This window comes from Capricornis sumatraensis, chromosome 8, assembly GCF_032405125.1.
Source record: "Capricornis sumatraensis isolate serow.1 chromosome 8, serow.2, whole genome shotgun sequence".
NCBI classification, from domain to species: domain Eukaryota; kingdom Metazoa; phylum Chordata; class Mammalia; order Artiodactyla; family Bovidae; genus Capricornis; species Capricornis sumatraensis.
The window spans coordinates 75,389,182-75,407,919 of NC_091076.1; the positions used below are offsets into that span (position 1 = coordinate 75,389,182).

The 18,738-nt window shown below is 45.6% G+C and overlaps 1 protein-coding gene across 1 annotated transcript; it reads right to left on the reverse strand.

Moving 5' to 3' along the window:
* Positions 1-1,707: 1,707 nt before the first annotated feature.
* TEKT1 (tektin 1) lies at positions 1,708-14,812 on the reverse strand. Its single transcript, XM_068979106.1, has 7 exons — positions 14,623-14,812; positions 12,942-13,107; positions 10,500-10,628; positions 9,820-9,963; positions 7,307-7,529; positions 2,709-2,905; positions 1,708-1,915 (listed from the first exon to the last, which is right to left on the reverse strand). Exons 1-7 carry the CDS (start codon positions 14,810-14,812, stop codon positions 1,708-1,710), a joined length of 1,257 nt encoding a protein of 418 aa, XP_068835207.1.
* Positions 14,813-18,738: the final 3,926 nt, after the last annotated feature.

Here is an 18,738-nt window from a genome sequence, read left to right on the forward strand (position 1 = left end):
TGCTCAGTCCTATCCAACTCCTTGTGACTCCATGGACTGTGAGCCGCTAGGCTCCTCTGTCGATGGGATTTCCCAGGCAAGAAACCTGGAGTGGGCTGCCATTTCCTTCTCCAGGGGATCTTCCTTACCCAGGGATTGAACCCACGTCTCTTTGCACCTACTCCTGCATTGGCAGGCGGGTTGTTTACCAGCTGAGCCACTGGGGATTGATTGGGGAAGGTCAAGAACCCTGGTCTTGTTAGGTCAGTTAGGTAACTGTGCGCCTTCAGAAAGGCCTGCTGGAAAAGCTTACCTCTTTACTTCTCTCCCTCCTTCCCAGACTGACAATCTTGAGACTAGTTTCCTGGGATCTGAACACCTGCCTAGCGCCCTCTAGCTGAAACCAGCTCACCCTTGCTCGAGGAAGGCAAGAGCACCTGGGACTTGTTTTTGCTGCCTTGTGCCACAGCACAAATCCCAATAAGCCTTGCTTGAATTTCTCATTAGATCTTCATCAATTTCTATTGACTAAAGAGCCCAAGGACCCGAGTTGGTAAGACCATGAGCCCAGAAAGCAGCCACCTGGCTCACCCACTCCTCAACCCCTAACTTCCTAAGAGCAGAAGGGCCCCTTGGATCCTAGCCTTCCTCTTCATTTTGTTACTGACACAGGTTCTTGGACTCTTTAACTGAGAGAAATCAATAAGGAGCCAGACAAGATATTCAGGCAAGGCTTCACCGGGATTCTGGCTCGAACTGCGGAAGCAGGGAGTGAAAACAAGCCCCAGGTGTCCTTGCTCCTCCCTGAGGGGGCGTGCAGGAGCTAGTTCCTTAAATGGGCTAACAACAGGGGCAGGTCTGTGGGCTGGGTCAGAGGGGCGACTCAGAGGGTCTGCCCAGGCCACTCGGTGGTGCCCCTGTGCAAGGATCACGCTTTTGTTCCCAGCACCTCAGGAATGGCAGTTGGTCTGGGGCCTTCTAGTTTCTTTGTATTCTGTTGCTTGGGGAGATGCTTGTCCAGGTGCAAGCATTCCACTAGAGGGTCTCAGGTCCTAGCCTATCAGCTGATCTCAGTTTCAACTGAGCTCGGGCTTAGTTGCCCCTCAGCATATGGGAATCTTAGTTCCTTGACCAGGGATTGAACCCTTGTCTCCTGCATTGGAAGGCAGATTCTTAACCACTGAGCCACCTGGAGGAAGAGGCCCAGAGAGACGTCCACAGGTGCCGGTGAGTCTGAAGGGGACTCCTGACCCAGGGCCGCGCCACTCCCCTCTCCTCTCAGTTCTGTGTGACCTGAACGTGCATCCTGCGGACCAACCAGGGACCTCAGTCAGCAATCACCATCTTATTTTCCAGGGAAAAGGAATCTTGAGAGCCAGGAGAAATATTCACCTTCTCCTGGGTAAGACGGGCATGGTCTGAACAGGCGAGCCAGCCCAGCTCCTCAACTGATATAAATCAGAACTAAGATGCCTCGGACCCTTCCCCCAGGCCTGAAGTTCTGTGATAGTATAAGAAGAGCCTACGTCACAGAATTTAACCCTTGAACAACCACAGCACCGCCACTGGCAGCAGAATAGAGCCAGACCTGAGGCCCTGAGCAGGCCTGGTACCCAGCTGAGAGTTTTGGGTGGGCTGCATGGAAGTTCTGCCGATCTGGAAGGAGAGTTCTGTGCTCCTGTTTTAGGACATGGTTTAATGAGAAACCGCATAATGAGAATTCTCCATTCAGCAGACAGCCTCGGGATGGGAGCCCCCGGCCCACTCCCCGTGGTCATCCCCGTCCCGAGGCGGGATGGACTTTCTCATGGGCATACACAGCACCTCGTCGATGTAGATGGTGTTCTCCTTGATCTGGATCTCCTCCTGCAGGGCCAGCTGCCTGCGATTCAGGCCTTTCAACTCTGCTTGAGCTTGGGCCAGTGTTTCCTTCAGTCTAGAAGAGGAGGAAGAATGTGAGGGAACAATGAATGGCTTCCTGTCACTGCTTCAGGGGGAAAAGTGTATTCGTCTATTAGGTGCTGGACTCAAATTGATGTGTCTGCTTCCGCTCTCCTCTTTAAGACAGAAATTTCCAATCGGTGGCCCTGGACCAGATTCACAAGCAGACAAACCTGTGAACTTCCGACAGTTAGAACTAGAAGTTACCTAAACATCTGGATTTGGCCTTTAGAAAAATGTCAACGTTGGGTCCGTGCCCTGCATGGCAGCAGTTGGTTGGAGTAGGTTCCTCTAGAAAGGAACCCCTAAACATGATAGATGCAAAGGGCAAAGGTCCTTATGCCCAGCTGGCTTCACCCATGATGACATTGCCTAGCCCTGCTCACAGTTCAGGGTTTTGTGTGTGTGTGTCAGGTCTTCCTTGCTATGTGTGGGCTCTAGAGTGAGAAGGCTTTAGGCTCTAGAATGCTCAGGCTCAGTAGTTGCGGTTCATGGGCTTAGTTTCCCTGTAGCATGTGGGATCTTAGCCCCCCGAACAGGGATCGAACCCTTGTCCCCTGCACTGGAAGGCAGATTTTTAGCCATTGGACCACCAGGGAAGTCCTCACAGTCCAGGTTTAAATGGAGCCCCAGTAGCCCTTTGCCTGAGTGGTTAAGTCGCTTCAGTTGTGTCTGACTCTCTGCGACCCTAGGGACTGTAGTCTGTTAGGCTCCTCTGTCCATGGGATTCTCCAGGCAAGAATACTGGTGTAGGTTGCCGTGCCCTCCTCTAGGAGCTCTTTGCTTACCTTGCAACATTGTGGGTGATCTCGCCGACCTCCTTGATCAGCCTGTACTGTGCAACATCTCGACACAGCTCCACATTAGGCCGGTGTGTTCTGGTCTCCAGGCGTGTGTGAGCCACCTTGGCAGGCCCTTCTTGGTCGAGGATGGCTTTTTCAAGAACCACAATGTTTTTCTCCTGGGAGGCGATCTCTTCCATGACCTTACAAAAAGGGTTAGAGTAGGTGAGGCCAGGCTGTGTTCCTCAAAACTCGACAGCAGACGCTCTTAGGGAGTTAGGAAGAGGGGACCTCGGATTATCTACCCACGCAGGCCACCTGAATCGGCCTGATCTCTTTTCCCTAGAGCAGTGACTGCTGGGAGGTAAGGTAAGTCACCCAGCCTTAGAATCTCAAGCATGGAATGGATACGGATGGCCATTGTTGCCTCATCTCCTTCTCAAATATGTGGATTTCCTGGGGAAGGCCCCCAGCAAAGGCTGGAGACTGCCCATGTACCTCGGTGTGTGTGTGCTAAGTCGCTCCAGTTGTGTCTGACCCTTTGCAACCCTATGAACTACAGCCCGCCAGGCTCCTCTGTCCATGGGATTCTCCAGGCAAGAATACTGGAGCGGGTTTCTGTGTCCTCTGCCAGGGGCTCTTCCCCACCCAGAGACTGAACCTGTGTCTCTTACATATCCTGTACTTTTGGACCATGAAAGCTGCCTCTGCCTGCTTCCTTACCAATCCACCCACTAGGACCAGTTCTGCCCACTAAAGGAGTAAGCAGTTTAATCTGAGTTTTGTTAATTTCTTTGATGGTGGCTTTGTGCCAACAAAAGATGCCTTCAAAGGTACTTGGGTTTTTAGATTAATATTTAACTAGTTTAAGATTTTATTTCTTCCTTGTTTTTTCTTTTTAAACTTTGCATCATGGGAATTTCTAAACGTACATGAAAGTGATAGTAAAATAACCTCATGGACTCATCATCAATTTAAGTGATGATCATTCATTGATAATGGCTGCTTTTGAACTATAGCAGCAGAGTTAAGAAGTTACAACAGAGGATATACATTATGCTCTCACTGTTTTGTGCTTCTGTCCAGACTGTGAATCCCAAAGACATGGTAATAACTTGACAGCTTTCCAAATGCTACATGTATCATCATACTGTGGCATCTTACTTTATTTTTTATTATCAGTGTATGTCCATCATGTTAATACAAGAAAAGTGGGCTTTGTGGGTTGCACTTGTAAGGCAGAGTGAAGTGCAGGTTTTGCCCATCCATTGGAGAGCAAAGCACTGTGTTTATTATGCAAGGACACAACAACCGTACTGAAAGAATACACTCAACATCAACGGTACCAGACTAAGCATTCACCACAACATTCCCAACACACAGGAGAGCAATGATCAGAAAAACTGGAAATATAAAACAGTATCTCATCACTGCAGAATTTCTTCACACAAAGGAAAATGAGGCTTCTATCACAATAAGATTCTAAGCGGCTCATGTGTTAGCCAAGTAAGGAAAGCCATTTACTTGATGGTGAGCTAATTAAATCACGTTTGATTGCAGCAGCTGAGAAAGAGTGTCCAGGGAATATAAATTATTTTTAAGACTGTTAGTCTGCAAGGATAGTTGCTCGAAGAGTTATGGACACAAGGAACAACTATAGTTAATTAAAAGCACACAAAGCACATGAGTTTGGAAGGTTTTCTTCTGCTCTTCGTGAGTTGGCGGGTGTTCTGATCCTGTTCAATGTCGTTTATTGAAGGAGTCAACGCTGAGTTTGAAGTAAATAAAGAATTAGCCTCTATGAATGACTGCATGAAATAATTATAGGTGAGGATGTTTTCAAAAAGTTAAGAAAACAGGAACTCAGTACAACCTGAAGTGGAATCTACTAAGTGTTAGAGCTGATGATGCTCTGGAAATATGTTGAGCACAAAAAGGCTTAGCTGAGCATTTTTACAGAGCTCGTGGAAATGTAAGCGTTTTAAGGACTGTGGCTGGTTTATTCATTAGAAAGTGCTTTGCAGAAGAGATGTGGATCTATCATGTGTTATCGAACCAATAACGTCAACAGTGAACCATGAAGTTCACTTGGACTGGCTTCCGTGGACTTGACTGTCTTCATTTCTGTGCATTTTTGTCAGAAATAGAAGTTGGTTATCCTCACTTGTCATACTACTCAGCAGTAAAATGGTTTAGCAGTGGTGAAATGTTCTTGTGGTTTATTTTAGCTTGGGGCCAAGATTAAAATTTTTCTGAGCAAGAACAACCTCTGTTATCAAACATGGAGTGGCTTTGGAAGTTCACTTTTGCTGCACACTTAAAAATATTTCTAAGTGAGTCAACCTAAAATCGCAAGGCAAGACAGCCCTTTCATATACTGGCTGCGATAAAGTCATTTCAACAACTGACATGATTTGCGTCACAAGTAGAATCAAGTTGCTTTCTTTGCTTCTTGTGCTGCCAAAAGTTAAAACATGAAGTAAGACCTCCATTCCCCCACACATTTGCCAAAGAAGTATTCTTCCAAGTTCTGGAAATTTTTTTTTTGGACATCAAAGCACATGCAAAGGAAATTTCCATACTTCAAAATTCACTTAACTGTGCAGTTAAGAACTTCTAACTACCCTTCGACTGGGAGTGATTAATCTGATATGTAATGAGGTACTAAAAGGCAAATACTGTACCAGGAGAACAATTTAACAGGATTCTATAAAGGTCTTCCAAGCAGTGAGCGTGTTCAATTAAAATCATATGCTTATAGGTGGCTATGTCTATGGCAGTGCCTATCCGAATGAATGGTTGCTTTCAAAGATGAAATATACAAAATCTCATTACAGGTCAGCATTAACAGGTGAACCTCTGCAATAGTTTTGGTAGAAAATACTAACTTTGAACCCCACCAAAGCAATTGTTTTCTTCCCCCCAAAAGAATCAATCCCCTTCTTCTCACCAGAAGACCTGTAAAAACAACACCCAGTTATAATTATTTATACTTTTAATTTTACCAATAAAGAATTTGTGGAAATTTGTTTTCTTATATTAATATCTATGTAATATCCTTGATCTTGCATCTTGGTCCACAAAAACAAAAATATTTACCCTCTGACCCTTTATAGAAAAATGTTGCTGACTCATTAAGGTAACTGAAGCCCTGGGTTAGATTAAACATTCTCATACTAAATTCTAAGTATAGCTGGAGTTAAAATACATTTTGTTCAATAAGGAAATAATTGTGTCACTGAAATAAAAATGGGGGCCACCCTACCCTTTAATTTGAAGGTCGCCTCCTCAGTTTGTCAAGTCTCCTCGTGACCACGGAGGCTTCTGACCAGACGATAAGCAGGTGGAGACTTCTGTCATAGAGCTAGGTCCCTATCTCCAGATGAGGGCAGGGAACCTCACCTGAGTTGTTCTAGTCCATCATTCCGGCCTGCCCAGACCCTTTTTTAAAAAGCTAGTTATTACTTTTCACTTTTATTTCATTTTCACTGGGCTGTGCTGGATCTTAGTTGCAGCATGTGGGATCTTTAGTTGTGGCACATGAACTCTTAATTGTGGCAGCATCTAGTTCATTGACCAGGGATGGAACCCGGGCCCTCTGCATTGGGAGTGCAGAGTCTTAGCCACTGGACCACCAGGGAAGTCCCAGGTGCTCATTTTAGATGTGGCTTCCAAGGCCTCAGCCCCACAGCCCCCAGCTCCTGCAGGGATCTCCTCTGGTAGGACAGGGCTTCTCACAGGCCTCTGCAAAGACCAGCCTCTTGCCTTTTTCCTTACAGAGGATCCTTCCAACTTCTGCCTTCCTATCTCAGATCCATCTTTTGAGGCCTGGACTAAGTTCTTACTCCACTAGGAAGCCTCTTGACTATATTTGGCTATGTTTATCATCGTTACTATTATTGTTGTTGTTGTTACTATTATTAGTAGCAGCAGCCATTAAAAAAAAAAAGTTTATTTTGCTGCACCAGGTCTTCGTTGATACATGTGGGATCTTGGGATCTGGTTTCCCTGACCAGGGATTGAACCTGCATCCCCTACTTTGGGAGCACAGAGTCTTAGCCACTGGATCACCACAGAAGTCCCAGCAGCGTAAAGAACCCGCCTGCCAGTGCAAGTGACATTAGAGATGCGGGTTCGATCCTTCGGTCGGGAAGACCACCTGGAGGAGGGCACGGCAACCCACGCCAGTATTCTTGCCTGGAGAATCCCATGGACAGAGGAGCCTGGTGGGCTATAGTCCGTGGGGTTGCAAAGAGTCGGACACGGCTGAGCAACTTACACACGCGTGCACGTGCATGCACAGAACTTCAGAGTCATAAAGAATATCTAAGAGCATACAGTGCCTCTCCATGCTCCACAAAGGAGGAACTAAGGCCTGAAGCAGGGAGATAGCCTGTTCTTTGCAACAATCAGTGACAAAGGAGGCCCAGAGCAGCGCCAAGACCCTCTCCAGTCCTCCAAAGTCCAAAGCCTGCTGCTAAGACGGAGGAGGTGAATGACATTTACTCCTTAGCACCCAGGATCACAAGCCCTAAAGGCCATTCTAGGTCTCCAGAGTGAAACCTTCTGAGCGAGTTCATCCATAGTCCCTCCAGGAAGCTCACCTTGTCCAGATGAAGAGCCAGTTTGTCCCTGGCGTCCTTGGTCTCCTTCAGCCCATTCTTGAAGGCGGTGTCCACCACATCACACTGCCTGCGCAGGTCATTGGCCGTCTGGGACAGGATTCGGTCCACCAGGGCCTTCAGCATCAGGGAGTTGTTTCTCTGCTTGTCAGCCTTCTCCACGTTGGTGTTGGAGAAGTCTAGCCAGTCTTCCAGACTCACGGAGCTGAAACGGGACCCAGGCACTCATTCATAGCATATCTGGACTTGGCGTGGGGGTGTGGGGAGAGGGACCAGTGACTGGAAACCAGTGGGAAGTTAGGCCTCCCTCCACCAATGGAAGCACCTAGAACACTTCCCCATCTCTAGGCAGAGTGAACACTGGTCTGTCAGTGGCAATAGCTGGCACTCTAGGGAAATCTACTTACTCTCTGCCAGGTACTGGGCTGGCACTTTACAGACACTCTCTCATTTAATCCTCATGCTGGCCTAGTGAAGTGGCTTTCATACCCCCATTTGAAAGATGTGGAAAACAAGTTCATAAAGATGGAGTAACCTGGTCAACATCACACAGGTAGGGACAAGGTAGGTATCAAAATAAATTATAGTCATCACAGATTATAATGTGAGTGTGTGTTCAGTTGCTAAATTGTGTCCAGCTCTTTGTGACCCCATGGACTGTAGCCTGCCAGGCTCCTCTGTCCATGTGGGTTTTCCCAGGCAAGAATACCGGAGTGGCTTGCCATTTCCTTCTCCAGGGGACCTTCCCAGACCAGGGATCGAACCCATTATCCTGCATTGGTAGGCAGATTCTTTACCATTGAGATACCTGGGAAGCCCACAGATTACCGAAAAAAATAGGATAATCATGAGTGTATCCTGAAATGCTATAAATAAAAGAATTGCTAGTTTGACAAGGAATTGCTTTATATAGCACTGAGGAATCTCAAAATAATGTTAATTGGAAGATTCAACATTATGGAATGTTGTATATTTTGTCATATACTTATATATACTACATATATGACAAAATATACAATATTCAAAATATGATGCTATTTAATAAATGCAGAACCAGGCAGAACAAACCTATTAGAAGCCGGGAATGTGGTTCTTTTTGGGGGAGGAGAGAGGGGGCACTGATCAAGAGGGGCCGGGGTGGAGGTTTTGGCGTCGGTGGTAACGTTTTACTTCTTGGCCTGGCTGGTGGTTATGTGGAGACTGTTTGCCATCTGGGATGGCCCCTGATGACCCCTCATGTCTGCTGGTGTCCACACCTTTGTACAGTGCCTTCCCCTTGAGTTGTGTGATGAACTCATTTCTCATGAATAGATGTGATGAGAGGCCATGTCTGATATGAGGTTGAAAGAGGAAGACTATGGCTTCTCTCTTGGATGCCTTCTCTGTTTTCTTCCTCTTGGATCAGCTGCCATGTCTAGCCTTCAGATGAGACCACAGTCCCAGTTGACAGGTTGACTACAAACTGAAGAAAGGTGAGCCAGAGGCGCCCAGCTGAGTGATGCCTGGGCTCCTGACCCACAGAAGCTGGGAGATAACACACTTGTTTTAAAGCTGCTAAGTTTGGGGGTAACTTGGTAACAGCAAAAGATAACTAAAATGATGATAATTCATTCAACAATTGATTATTATTTGCGCGATTTTCTTTCTTTTCTGTTTTTGTTTTTGTTTTGTTTTTGTTTTTTTTTTTGGCTTGTGGGATCCTAGTTCCCAAAAGAGAGGCTGAACCTGGGCCCGGGTAATGAAAGCACTGAATCCCAATCACTGGACCAGGAAATTCCTATGCAGTTTTCTATATGTATGATTTACCTTAAAAAAGGAATTCTGGTGCAGTTTTCTGTATGTATGTTTTACTTCAAAAAGAATGTTTTAAAAATTAGAATGAGTTAGGCCTGTGATGTAATATTACTTGAAAAATGTAAATCAGATGTTATAGAAAAGGTAAAGAGTATAATCTCATTTTTGTAACAAAACTATTTGTGTACATGAGTGTATATGTATGTTTGTATGAACATACAGGAAACACTGGCTATCTCAGGGAAACGATTAACTTGCTCTTTATACATTTTCAAATTCTTCTAGTTGTTAAAAATGCAAATAGGTAAATGAATAAATTTGAGAGGTTTTAAGATTTTATTTCAGGGTCTTCCCTGGTAGTCCAGTGATTAAGACTCCATGTTTCCACTGCAGGGGGCACGGGTTCCAGCCCTGGTTGGGGAACTAAAATCCTGCACCCCACAAAGTACAGCCAAAAAATACATATAGTTTTTACATCAGACTTTCTTAAAGTAGGGCCTAGCCTGGAGGACTGGGGCACCACTGGGCCCCATAGGGTAGTCACTGCTCAGCGCCTGTCTTTGCCTAAAACCTGCCTCTTCCTAGCTCCCAGCCTCAGGTCAGGATGATGTCCTAGGTCCTGCTGGCCTCTCCAAGAAACAATGGGGCATCACACAGTGGGGAGAAGGACAGTGTGGCCAGGCCAGCAGGGACTCACTCACTTTGGTTCAACCCTCACGACGTTCTCAGAATACTTGATGTTTGGTGAGTTGTTGTTGAGTGAGAAGCAGATATCATCAATAGTTATGGCTGTAAACTTGTCCCTCAAATCCTTTTCAAGATTGTACTTGGCAGAGCGGTTTAACCTGAAGGGAGAAGGTAAACTGGGTTTCTTCCTCTTGAATGCCCAAGTGGCAGCTACATCAGGTTCTTGGGAGACCCTGGAAAACGAAGCTAGCCGAGTGCAACACGGCGGCACTTCCTCCCACCCTCTCATCCACTCAACACACACACACACACAGACACACACACACCCCATTAACGCTTGGTGACCAATTAACGTATCCAGGCCTGGACTTCGAAATCCTCCTTTCAACTGTGGCCTTTTCTGAGTCACCACTGTGGCATCCTGTTTGTGAGAGGTCAGCCCGGGGAGGAAATGGCTCCAGTGTCCTCCAGTTTCTAATCAGGGGTGAAATTCTGCCACATCCCAGCCCACCACCAGAGAACAACTGTCAGGCATGAGAGGCTGTTCAGGTCTCATTCTGAGTGTTCCCTGGCCACTTTGGGGCATGGAGAGTGCTTGTAGGATCTTAAAACCCATTATTCCTGTGCCGGGGAGCATGGTCTTGCTGGGCACAGCTTTTCCTAGATATGCCCAGTGGAGATGTGGGGGCAGTACCTGATTTGCTCGCATATCTCCTCCAGGGTGCGGGTCAGCAGGGTCATTACTCCCCGGATGATCTCCTCTTCCTTGATCAGCTCCTGTTCCACCTCATCATGGACCAGGTCAATGCCAACCCGCTTCTCCCTGGTCAGGAGAAAAGTGGACAGTCATCCCACGCATGGAGGGAGACAACTCAAAACTTGCTGATTTTTAAAACTATCAAGACAGCTGAACCCAATCCATCTGGACAATGTGACAGGGGATGTACATTGAAAGTGAAAGTGTTAGTCCCTTAGACATGTCTAACTCTTTGTGACCCCATAGACTGTAGCCTGCCAGGCTCCTCTGATCCTGGAGTGGATAGCCATTCCCTTCTCCAGGGGAATCTTCCTAACTCAGGGAACCTGGGTTTTCTGCATTGCAGGCGGATTCTTTACCATCTGAGCCACTGGGATATACATTAGTTGGTGTCTATTTGACTTCAAAATATCCAAAACACAAAGAAGAAAAATGAATCAGTGATTGGTCACTTGGTCTGAAAAATGCCAGCTGGACTTTTTTCCCTTAATTTCGCCATCAACTCAGAAGGCTTTTCCTTCTTACCTATTTATTGGAAAGACTATCTTTTGACTTAGAACTTTAAAGACATAGGTTTTCTTCCTTGAGCCCAGTCTTATTTTTTAACAAGGGTTGAATTGTAAAAGATGCTGTATAATAATAGTAATAATAATAATGTCAAAATAAATAGTACTCCATTACTGAACACTTACAATGAGACACGCACTGTACTGAGCTTTTCATGTGAAAATTCATTTTCATTTAACCTTTCAATTACAGGTGAGGAAACCGAGTTTCAGAGAGGTTAGAGATCCTGTGTCACAGAATTGGGCATTACACATGCTTTTAACCATTTCCTCCCAAAACTGGTCGGTCACCATCTGATAGTTTGTTCTTTTCCACCTGCCTGATAGTGCTTGTCTTCGGGGAAGGCTCCATCACTCACCAGCTGTGTGGGCTCAGGCACATTGTATAATTTATCTGTGCCTTGGTTTCTTCTTCTGTGAAATGGGTATACTTATCAGTACTTCCTAGGGTTGTGGCAAGGAACAAAAGAGGTATGAAAGCAGACAGCATGGGACCTGGCACAGAGTAGCAGGTACTCAACCCACTTAGCAGCATCTGCATCCTAATCACCCTTAGGTGTGGAATTGAGCCAACGGGATGTTGGCTTCTTTGAGCACCTGCCACTTTCCTTTGCTTTACCACCTCTCTAAATCTGGTTGAGTTGCTGCCTGGTTGCTGCCGAGGGTCCTGGTGAAGCTCACTGAGGCAACAGGGCTTTCTGAGGAGGAGGAACAGAGTGGACAGAGCCACAGTGCAAGCAGCTCAATGCGCCAAGTGCATCCCACTGTTGGGGATGAGATGCAGGACCGGATGGAGGGGCTCACTGGGGGCCCAACCATCATGGACCTCGTTTACGAAGCGAAGAAGTTTGAATTTGATTTGGAAGGTGTTAGGGCATAGGGTGGTAATGAAGGGATTTGAAAGCCGGGGAGTGACCTGGAAAGATCTGCATTGGGGAAAGTTCACATAATAGCCAGTGTAGACGAAGCACTGGATTGGAGGGGGCTATGCTGGCAGCAACAAGACTTGCTAGGGTGCTCCAGAAGATTTATGGGGATCAGCTCTGTGAATCAGAATCACCCCAAAGCAGAGAGGAGCATCCTGCTCATAGTACTTACATGAGGGAAATTATAGTAAAAAGGTACATTAGCACAGTGCTCTCTGGATTGTGAACTGCTCCCATGTGCTCTGTGTATGGGAGCAGGCTTGTCCTCTAGCAACTGTATCTGCTTTGTCTGCCCAAAATAAAGACCACCATTTCCCAGTTTCTGTTGGGGTGGCCACGTGACTAAGCTCTGGTCAATGAGACGCAAGTAGAAACGGTGAATGCTGCTGCTGCTGCTGCTGCTAAGTCTAAACCCTAATTATTCCTACTTGTTGGAATGCAGACATAATGGCTGGCACTCTAGTTGCCATCTTGTATCATGAGGTAACCTTGGGAGTGAAACCAAGCACAGGGATCAACCAGATAGTGGAGCAACAAGATTACAAAGGCCTGGAAGCCTGACACTGTGGCGTACTATGCCAACCCCGAACTAGCTCCAGATTCCTTAAATGTGAGAGGAAAAAGGTCAATGTTATTTTGTCCCTTTCTGATATCCACAGCCAAACCCAGTCCTAACTTATACTGGTTAATTAAGAGCAGAGTTTAGACATGAACCAAGTCCGGTGCTCCTGCTCCTGCCCAGCACCATGAGTATGCTGAGATAATTTCAGCCTCTAAAAGAACACATGCTTATTGGTTTCATTCTAACCCACCACCAAGCACAGTTGGTTTTTACTACGCAGCATTTCATTTCCCAGAAGATTCATTAGAGGAACCATCCCTCCTACCTGTATTCCAAGCATTTCTCTGTGATGCGCAACGGCTCCTTAAAGCTCTCGAGGGCTTTCTCCAATCTGGTCTGATAGAGGAGTAGGTCTTCAGTTGCGTACACCAGCTGCTCAAGTTTGTCATCTAACTCCTTCTTCCAGAACCTGACTTCCTCAAGTCTCTGCTCTGAAGCACACAGAGAAGTCACTCCAGGATGACTCTGTTCCCAGCGCAGGCAGCTCTTAGATTAGAAACTAGAAGACTATTGAGAAGCTACCGAGATACTTTCTTTCCTTCTCAGAATGGTGCTACTTGGGGTATCTATACATCTTTGTGTTTATTAGAACGGAAGGAAGGAAAAAGAACATTGTTTCTTCTTATATTCAACATCAAAGTAATCCAAAGATCATTCTACACTTATTGACTCTAATTCCTCAAGGCGCCCTGTTTTAAATAAGTTTTAATTTTGTCAAAGACACGAAAGTATATTGTTTGAAAAGTCCCTGGGCACCGCTTTGAAATTGTATTCATAGGAATGGGATTGTCAAGACAGGATTATTCTTTCTTTAAGACTCAGCTTAGGACTTCCCTGCTGGTCCAGTGGTAAAGAATCTGCCTTCCAATGCAGGGGACATGAGTTCGATCCCTGGACTGGGAAGATTCCATATGCTTTGGAGCAGCTAAGCCCATGTGCCACAACTACTGAGCCTGCACCCTAGAGCCCGGGCTCCACAACAAGAGAAGCCATCATAATGAGAAGTCTGCACGTCACAACAAAGAGTTGCCCCTACTCACTGCAACTAGAGAAAGCTACAGCATAGCAATGAAGACCCAGCACAGCCAAAAATAAAAATTAATAAATATAAAAAAAAGATTCAGCACAAATATTCCTCTTTAGGATGTCTTTTCCAACTCTCCAGTGTCTACTCCACCTTCACTTCTGTACCCCTTCCCACAGCACCTATCTAGTTATATTCTGATTAACAATTTTTATATCTTTCTCCTCCTCAATCTGAGAGCCCCTTAAAAACAGAGGCTCTGATATCCCTGTAATATCCATAGTGCTTAGTCTATGGATGCCCTTAGATGCTCAACAGATATATATATCAAGTCAATAAAAGAATGACTGATGGATGACTGCAAATCAGACTGGGTTACCATGTCTCTTGCTGTTGTTCAGTCGATGAGTAGTGTCTGACTCTTTGCAACACCAGGGACTGCAGCACACCAGGCTTCCCTGTCCTTCACCATCTCCTGGAGCTTGCTCAAACTCATGTCCATTGAGTCAGTGATGCCATCCAACCCTCTTGTCCTCTGTCATCCCCTTCTCCTCCTGCCTTCGGTCTTTCCCAGCATCAGGGTCTTTTCTAATGAGTCAGCTCTCCTCATCAGCTGGCCAAAGTACTAGAGCTTCAGCTTCAGCATCAGCCCTTCCAATGAATAGTCATGGTTGATTTCTTTAGGGATTGACTGGTTTGATCTTGCAGTCCAAGGGACTCTTACGAGTCTTCTCTAACACCACAGTTCAAAAGCATCAAAAGCTTGTCTCTTAAGGCAATGAACTTAAAGACAGAATCTGGAGAATACATGTTTCTCTCTAATATTTCAAGATAATACACTGGCATTCCTGAATAAGAAATGCTAATGACAATACAGTATCATGCAAACATGTTTACAAACATAGCAAGTGTGTTATCTTACCTAGTTTCTTATTCACATCGCTTTGAGATTTTCTTGTGGTCTTTTCAATTTCATCCACAAGTCTCTGGCTTTCTGCTACCAGGCGTTCAGACCGGGACCTTTGGGCTTCTGCTCTGTGGTACTGGTTTTTGTTAGCAATTTCCCACTCTGCACGCAAGAACTTGGGTGGCTGTTGTAGTAGTTTGGCCATTTGAACTTTCCAAAGTCCTGCTCAAAAGTAGATTTTTTTTTTTTTAGATTCACTGAAAGCAAGTTGTCTTGTTTTTAATGTCAGTTTTTATTAAAGTGTGACATTCATACTACAGAGTGCACAAACCATAATCTGTACACAAAATGAAAAACTCAGTATATCCAGCACCCAGACCAAGAAATAAACATTACTAACAGCTTGTGCCTTGTTCTGGCCACTATTCTTCACCCCAGGCCCACACAGCCCCAATTTTTACACTATACATTAGTTTTGATATTTTTGAACTTAACATAGAATCCTTAAGTACTCTTTTTTCCTATACACTCTTTTATCTGACTTCTTAATAAACAGGATTATGTTTGTAAGATTTATCAGGATTGTTCATATAGTTGTAGTTTGTTCATTCTCATTGCTGTGTAGTATATCATTATACCACAATTTATCTCTCTCTCTCTCTCTCTTTTTTTACTGTTTATGGATATTTGAGTTTTCGGTTTGGGGTTATTATGAAAATGCTATGAATGTTCGCATTTAGAGAGAATGTGTATATTGGTGAACACATGAATGCATTTTTAGAACTCATTTGAATTGCTAGCTCATAGGGCAGTTGTTCTATTTTAGTAGATATTGCTTAACAGATGAATCCAGGTGTGTTTTCTAAAAACAAAAAGAGCAAATGTGACATCTGTAAACTGACAACTAGGTACTGAGCCTATTCAGCAGATAACAGAGACAAAAGTTTCCCGGGACAGAGAACAGGAGAGAACAAGAAGAGGAACCCATGTAAGAGGTAGCAGGCAGAGGCCAGCAGCAACAGAAAGACGAGCATGTCTCTTCCTCCTCTGCACACAGCGGGCTTCCCTGATGGCTCAGGTGATAAAGAATCCACCCGCAAAGCAGGAGACCTCGGTTCGATTCCTGGGTTGGGAAGATCCCCTGGAGAAGGGCATGGCAACCCACTCCAGTATTCTTGCCTGGAGAATCCCATGGACAGAGGAGCCTGGCGGGCTGCAGTCCATGGGGTCGCAAGGAGTCGGACACGACTGAGCAACTAACACACACACGCATCTGCACACAGCTCTGACTGTGAGCCCTGTCTTCCTCAGACGGGGCTGAAATCTGCCCCACCCACGTGCATGTGTGCTAAACTGCCCACCAGGCTCCTCTATCCATGGGATTCTCCAGGCAGGAATACTGGAGTGGGTTATATGCTGTCCTCTAGGGGATCTTCCCAATCCAGGGATTGAACCCGAACCCACGAGCTATGTCTTCTCCATTGGCAAGTGGGTTCTTCATCACTAGTGCCACCCGGGAAGCCTCATCCTCATCCAAAACATACGAGTGCCTGCCCTTAAAGACTTCGGAATCTCTGAAGGTTGGAACTGAAGTCAGATCTTGACCAGGCTGAGTCTCAGGCCTCGGGCCCTCTCTGACAACATGGGTCTCCTAATCCAGTCCATCCAATGGCCTCTGCCAATTTTGTCTGAGTGTGGGGCTCAACATTTAACCCCAGATTTCTGGATAAGTCTGAGCAGCTCCCAGAGAAATCGAAATTAGGGCTAAATGAGGTCGAAATTAAACCTAAATTTTGGCTGATTCCAATGGGCACAAGGCATTGGATAGGTCTATGGACTTCAGTTAAGAGTTGGTGGGGTGGGGCCGAGGCTTACTTACCTCAGCGCCACAAAGAACTACTTCACAACTTGGGGATGGGAGCCTCCTTACTCCAGCGGGAGCTCTGGGCCTTAGCAGAAATGGGACGTAAACAGCTCAGGCTCTATGGAAACCGGTAACGCGTTACCAGGGCAAAGGGGGGTGGGGTCTGCTGCGAAGGGGCGTTTACTCCGGAAGGCTTTGCGCAGGCGCGAGTGTTGTCTTTTCGCCTGCGCTAGTGACTTGGCGATGTGGCTTGGGAGGGCTCTGGCCAGATATCTCAATCTACCGCGAAGATGCGGGACACCAAGCTGGGGGTCAGGAGGCCTGCTACTGGTCCTGCTGCCGGCTGGGCCACCTCGGGCCGCACAGCACTCACTGGGTCTCGGACTCCCCAGATGTACCGCGAAGTTGGGCTGGACGATGCCTCTAGGTCCTCGCAGCCGCAGGCCGGCCTGGGGCCACTTAAACCACACACCTGACGCTGCATGGAGAGATTCCTGGGGTTGCCGAGGCCGCGGGGGTGAGGGGTGGGGGGTTAAGAGGAGGAGGGATGAGGAGGGGCACCCCGGGCCGGTCCCTCAGCCTCCAGTCAGTGGCAGTGGCCAGACCGAGGGCTAGGAGTCAGGAGTGGTTTCTCTATCTAGAAAATGAGTGGCTTGAAACTCCCAAACAGCGTTCGGAATATGTGCTTTATGATTGTAGTGCTGTTAAAGCACTCCTAGGGTTGGAGGAGGGGATTAAAAAAAAACCCCTGAGACCCTCACGGAAGAACTGATCCTTGTAGTTGAGGCCAGCCAGCTGGCCTCTGCTCTGCTGGTTTTGCCCCCTGAAAGGCCTAAACTCGGATGCTGTTGCTTCTGTTGATGTATTAACAAAAATAGAAGAAGAAGAAAAAAAGAGCTCTCCAACTATTTATTCTGGAGTTTAAGTAAAATATTTTCAAAAGAAAAACCTTGTTTTGCACCCACACAGGCCAGCAAAGGAATGAGTCCAATAGAGAAAGTATGGAACAGCTTATTATCAATACTTACTCAGTGTGTATCTGGCATCAGTATATGGGGAGGGAGGAGAATATATGGGTAGGGAAGAGAATATAAAGCAGATATGCAGCTCAAGGCTTAGAATTTGCTAAATTAAGTGTACAACCAACACTTATATTCAAAGTAGGAATACTCAGGCAAAGCACACTGAAGTTTTAAGTGATTTTGAGATTTTTGTTAGTTGGAATAAAACCATGTTTCCCAAATACAATGAGTTTCTTCTGGAGCTGGCGTAGCTCTGTTTCTGCAACCAGGCTCTTCTCGTGTTGGAGGCCTGAATAGGCAGCTCTGAGTGAAGGTACGGGAAGGATACCTTTGGCAAACCAACCCAGGTCACTGTGTCCACCGGGAGATGGAAAATACAGGGGAAAAATTAAGTCTGAGAGGATAGACTCAGGAGGTTTAATATTTGTCCAAGTGGACGTCCAGAAGGGGAAAAATAGAGAACAGATGAAGGAAAGAGAGAGAAAATGTCCTGCGCTAAAGACGCAAGTCTTTATTTCTCTTAATTAATTAAAATTTTACATAATTTTGAAAGGCTACTTTCTATTTACATTTTGTTATTGCAAAATGGTGGCTCTATTCTCCATGTTGTATTAATGCAGTACATCCTTGAGCCTGTCTTACACCCAATAGTTTTTGCCTCCGACACCTATATTATTTCTCCAACTGGTAACCACAAGTTGTGTCTCTGTGAGTCTGCTTTTTTGTTGTTGCTATACTCACTAGTTTGTTGTATTTTTAAAAAAATTCCACATGTAAGTGATATACGGAATTTAAGACTCAAGTCTTTATTGAAAGACCCACCTGAAATGATTATCTCCACACACATACATAGTCACACATATATACACATTATATATGCACCTATTCTCTATCTATATACATCCTATTCTAGTGAAATTTCTTTTTCTTTTTCTTTTGCCTTACTGTGTGGTCTTAGTTCCCTGACCAGGAATTGAACCCACACGCCTTGTAGTGGAAGTGCAGAGTCTTAACCACTGGACCACTGGGGAAACGTCATTATTCAAAGAGTAAAGGAAGAAAGAAATGAATATGCATATAGCTTTTTGTCTGTAACATAGACTCCTAGAAATGATGCTAGAATAATGTCTTCAAAATTCTAGAGGAAATGATTTCAAATCTCAAATTCTATAACCAGCCAAAACACCTCACAGAGAAAAATAAAGATATTTTTGGACAGCTCTGAAACTTGAACATATACTCTTT

Coding starts and splice junctions, on each gene's coding strand:
- TEKT1 (XM_068979106.1), bottom strand. CDS start 14,812: ATGGCCAAACTACTACAACAGCCACCCAAGTTCTTGCGTGCAGAGTGG. Junction 10,629..12,941: donor GAGAAATGCTTGGAATACAG/GTAGGAGGGATG, acceptor TCTCCTGACCAG/GGAGAAGCGGGTTGGCATTG. Junction 1,916..2,708: donor ATCACCCACAATGTTGCAAG/GTAAGCAAAGAG, acceptor CTCCTCTTCTAG/ACTGAAGGAAACACTGGCCC.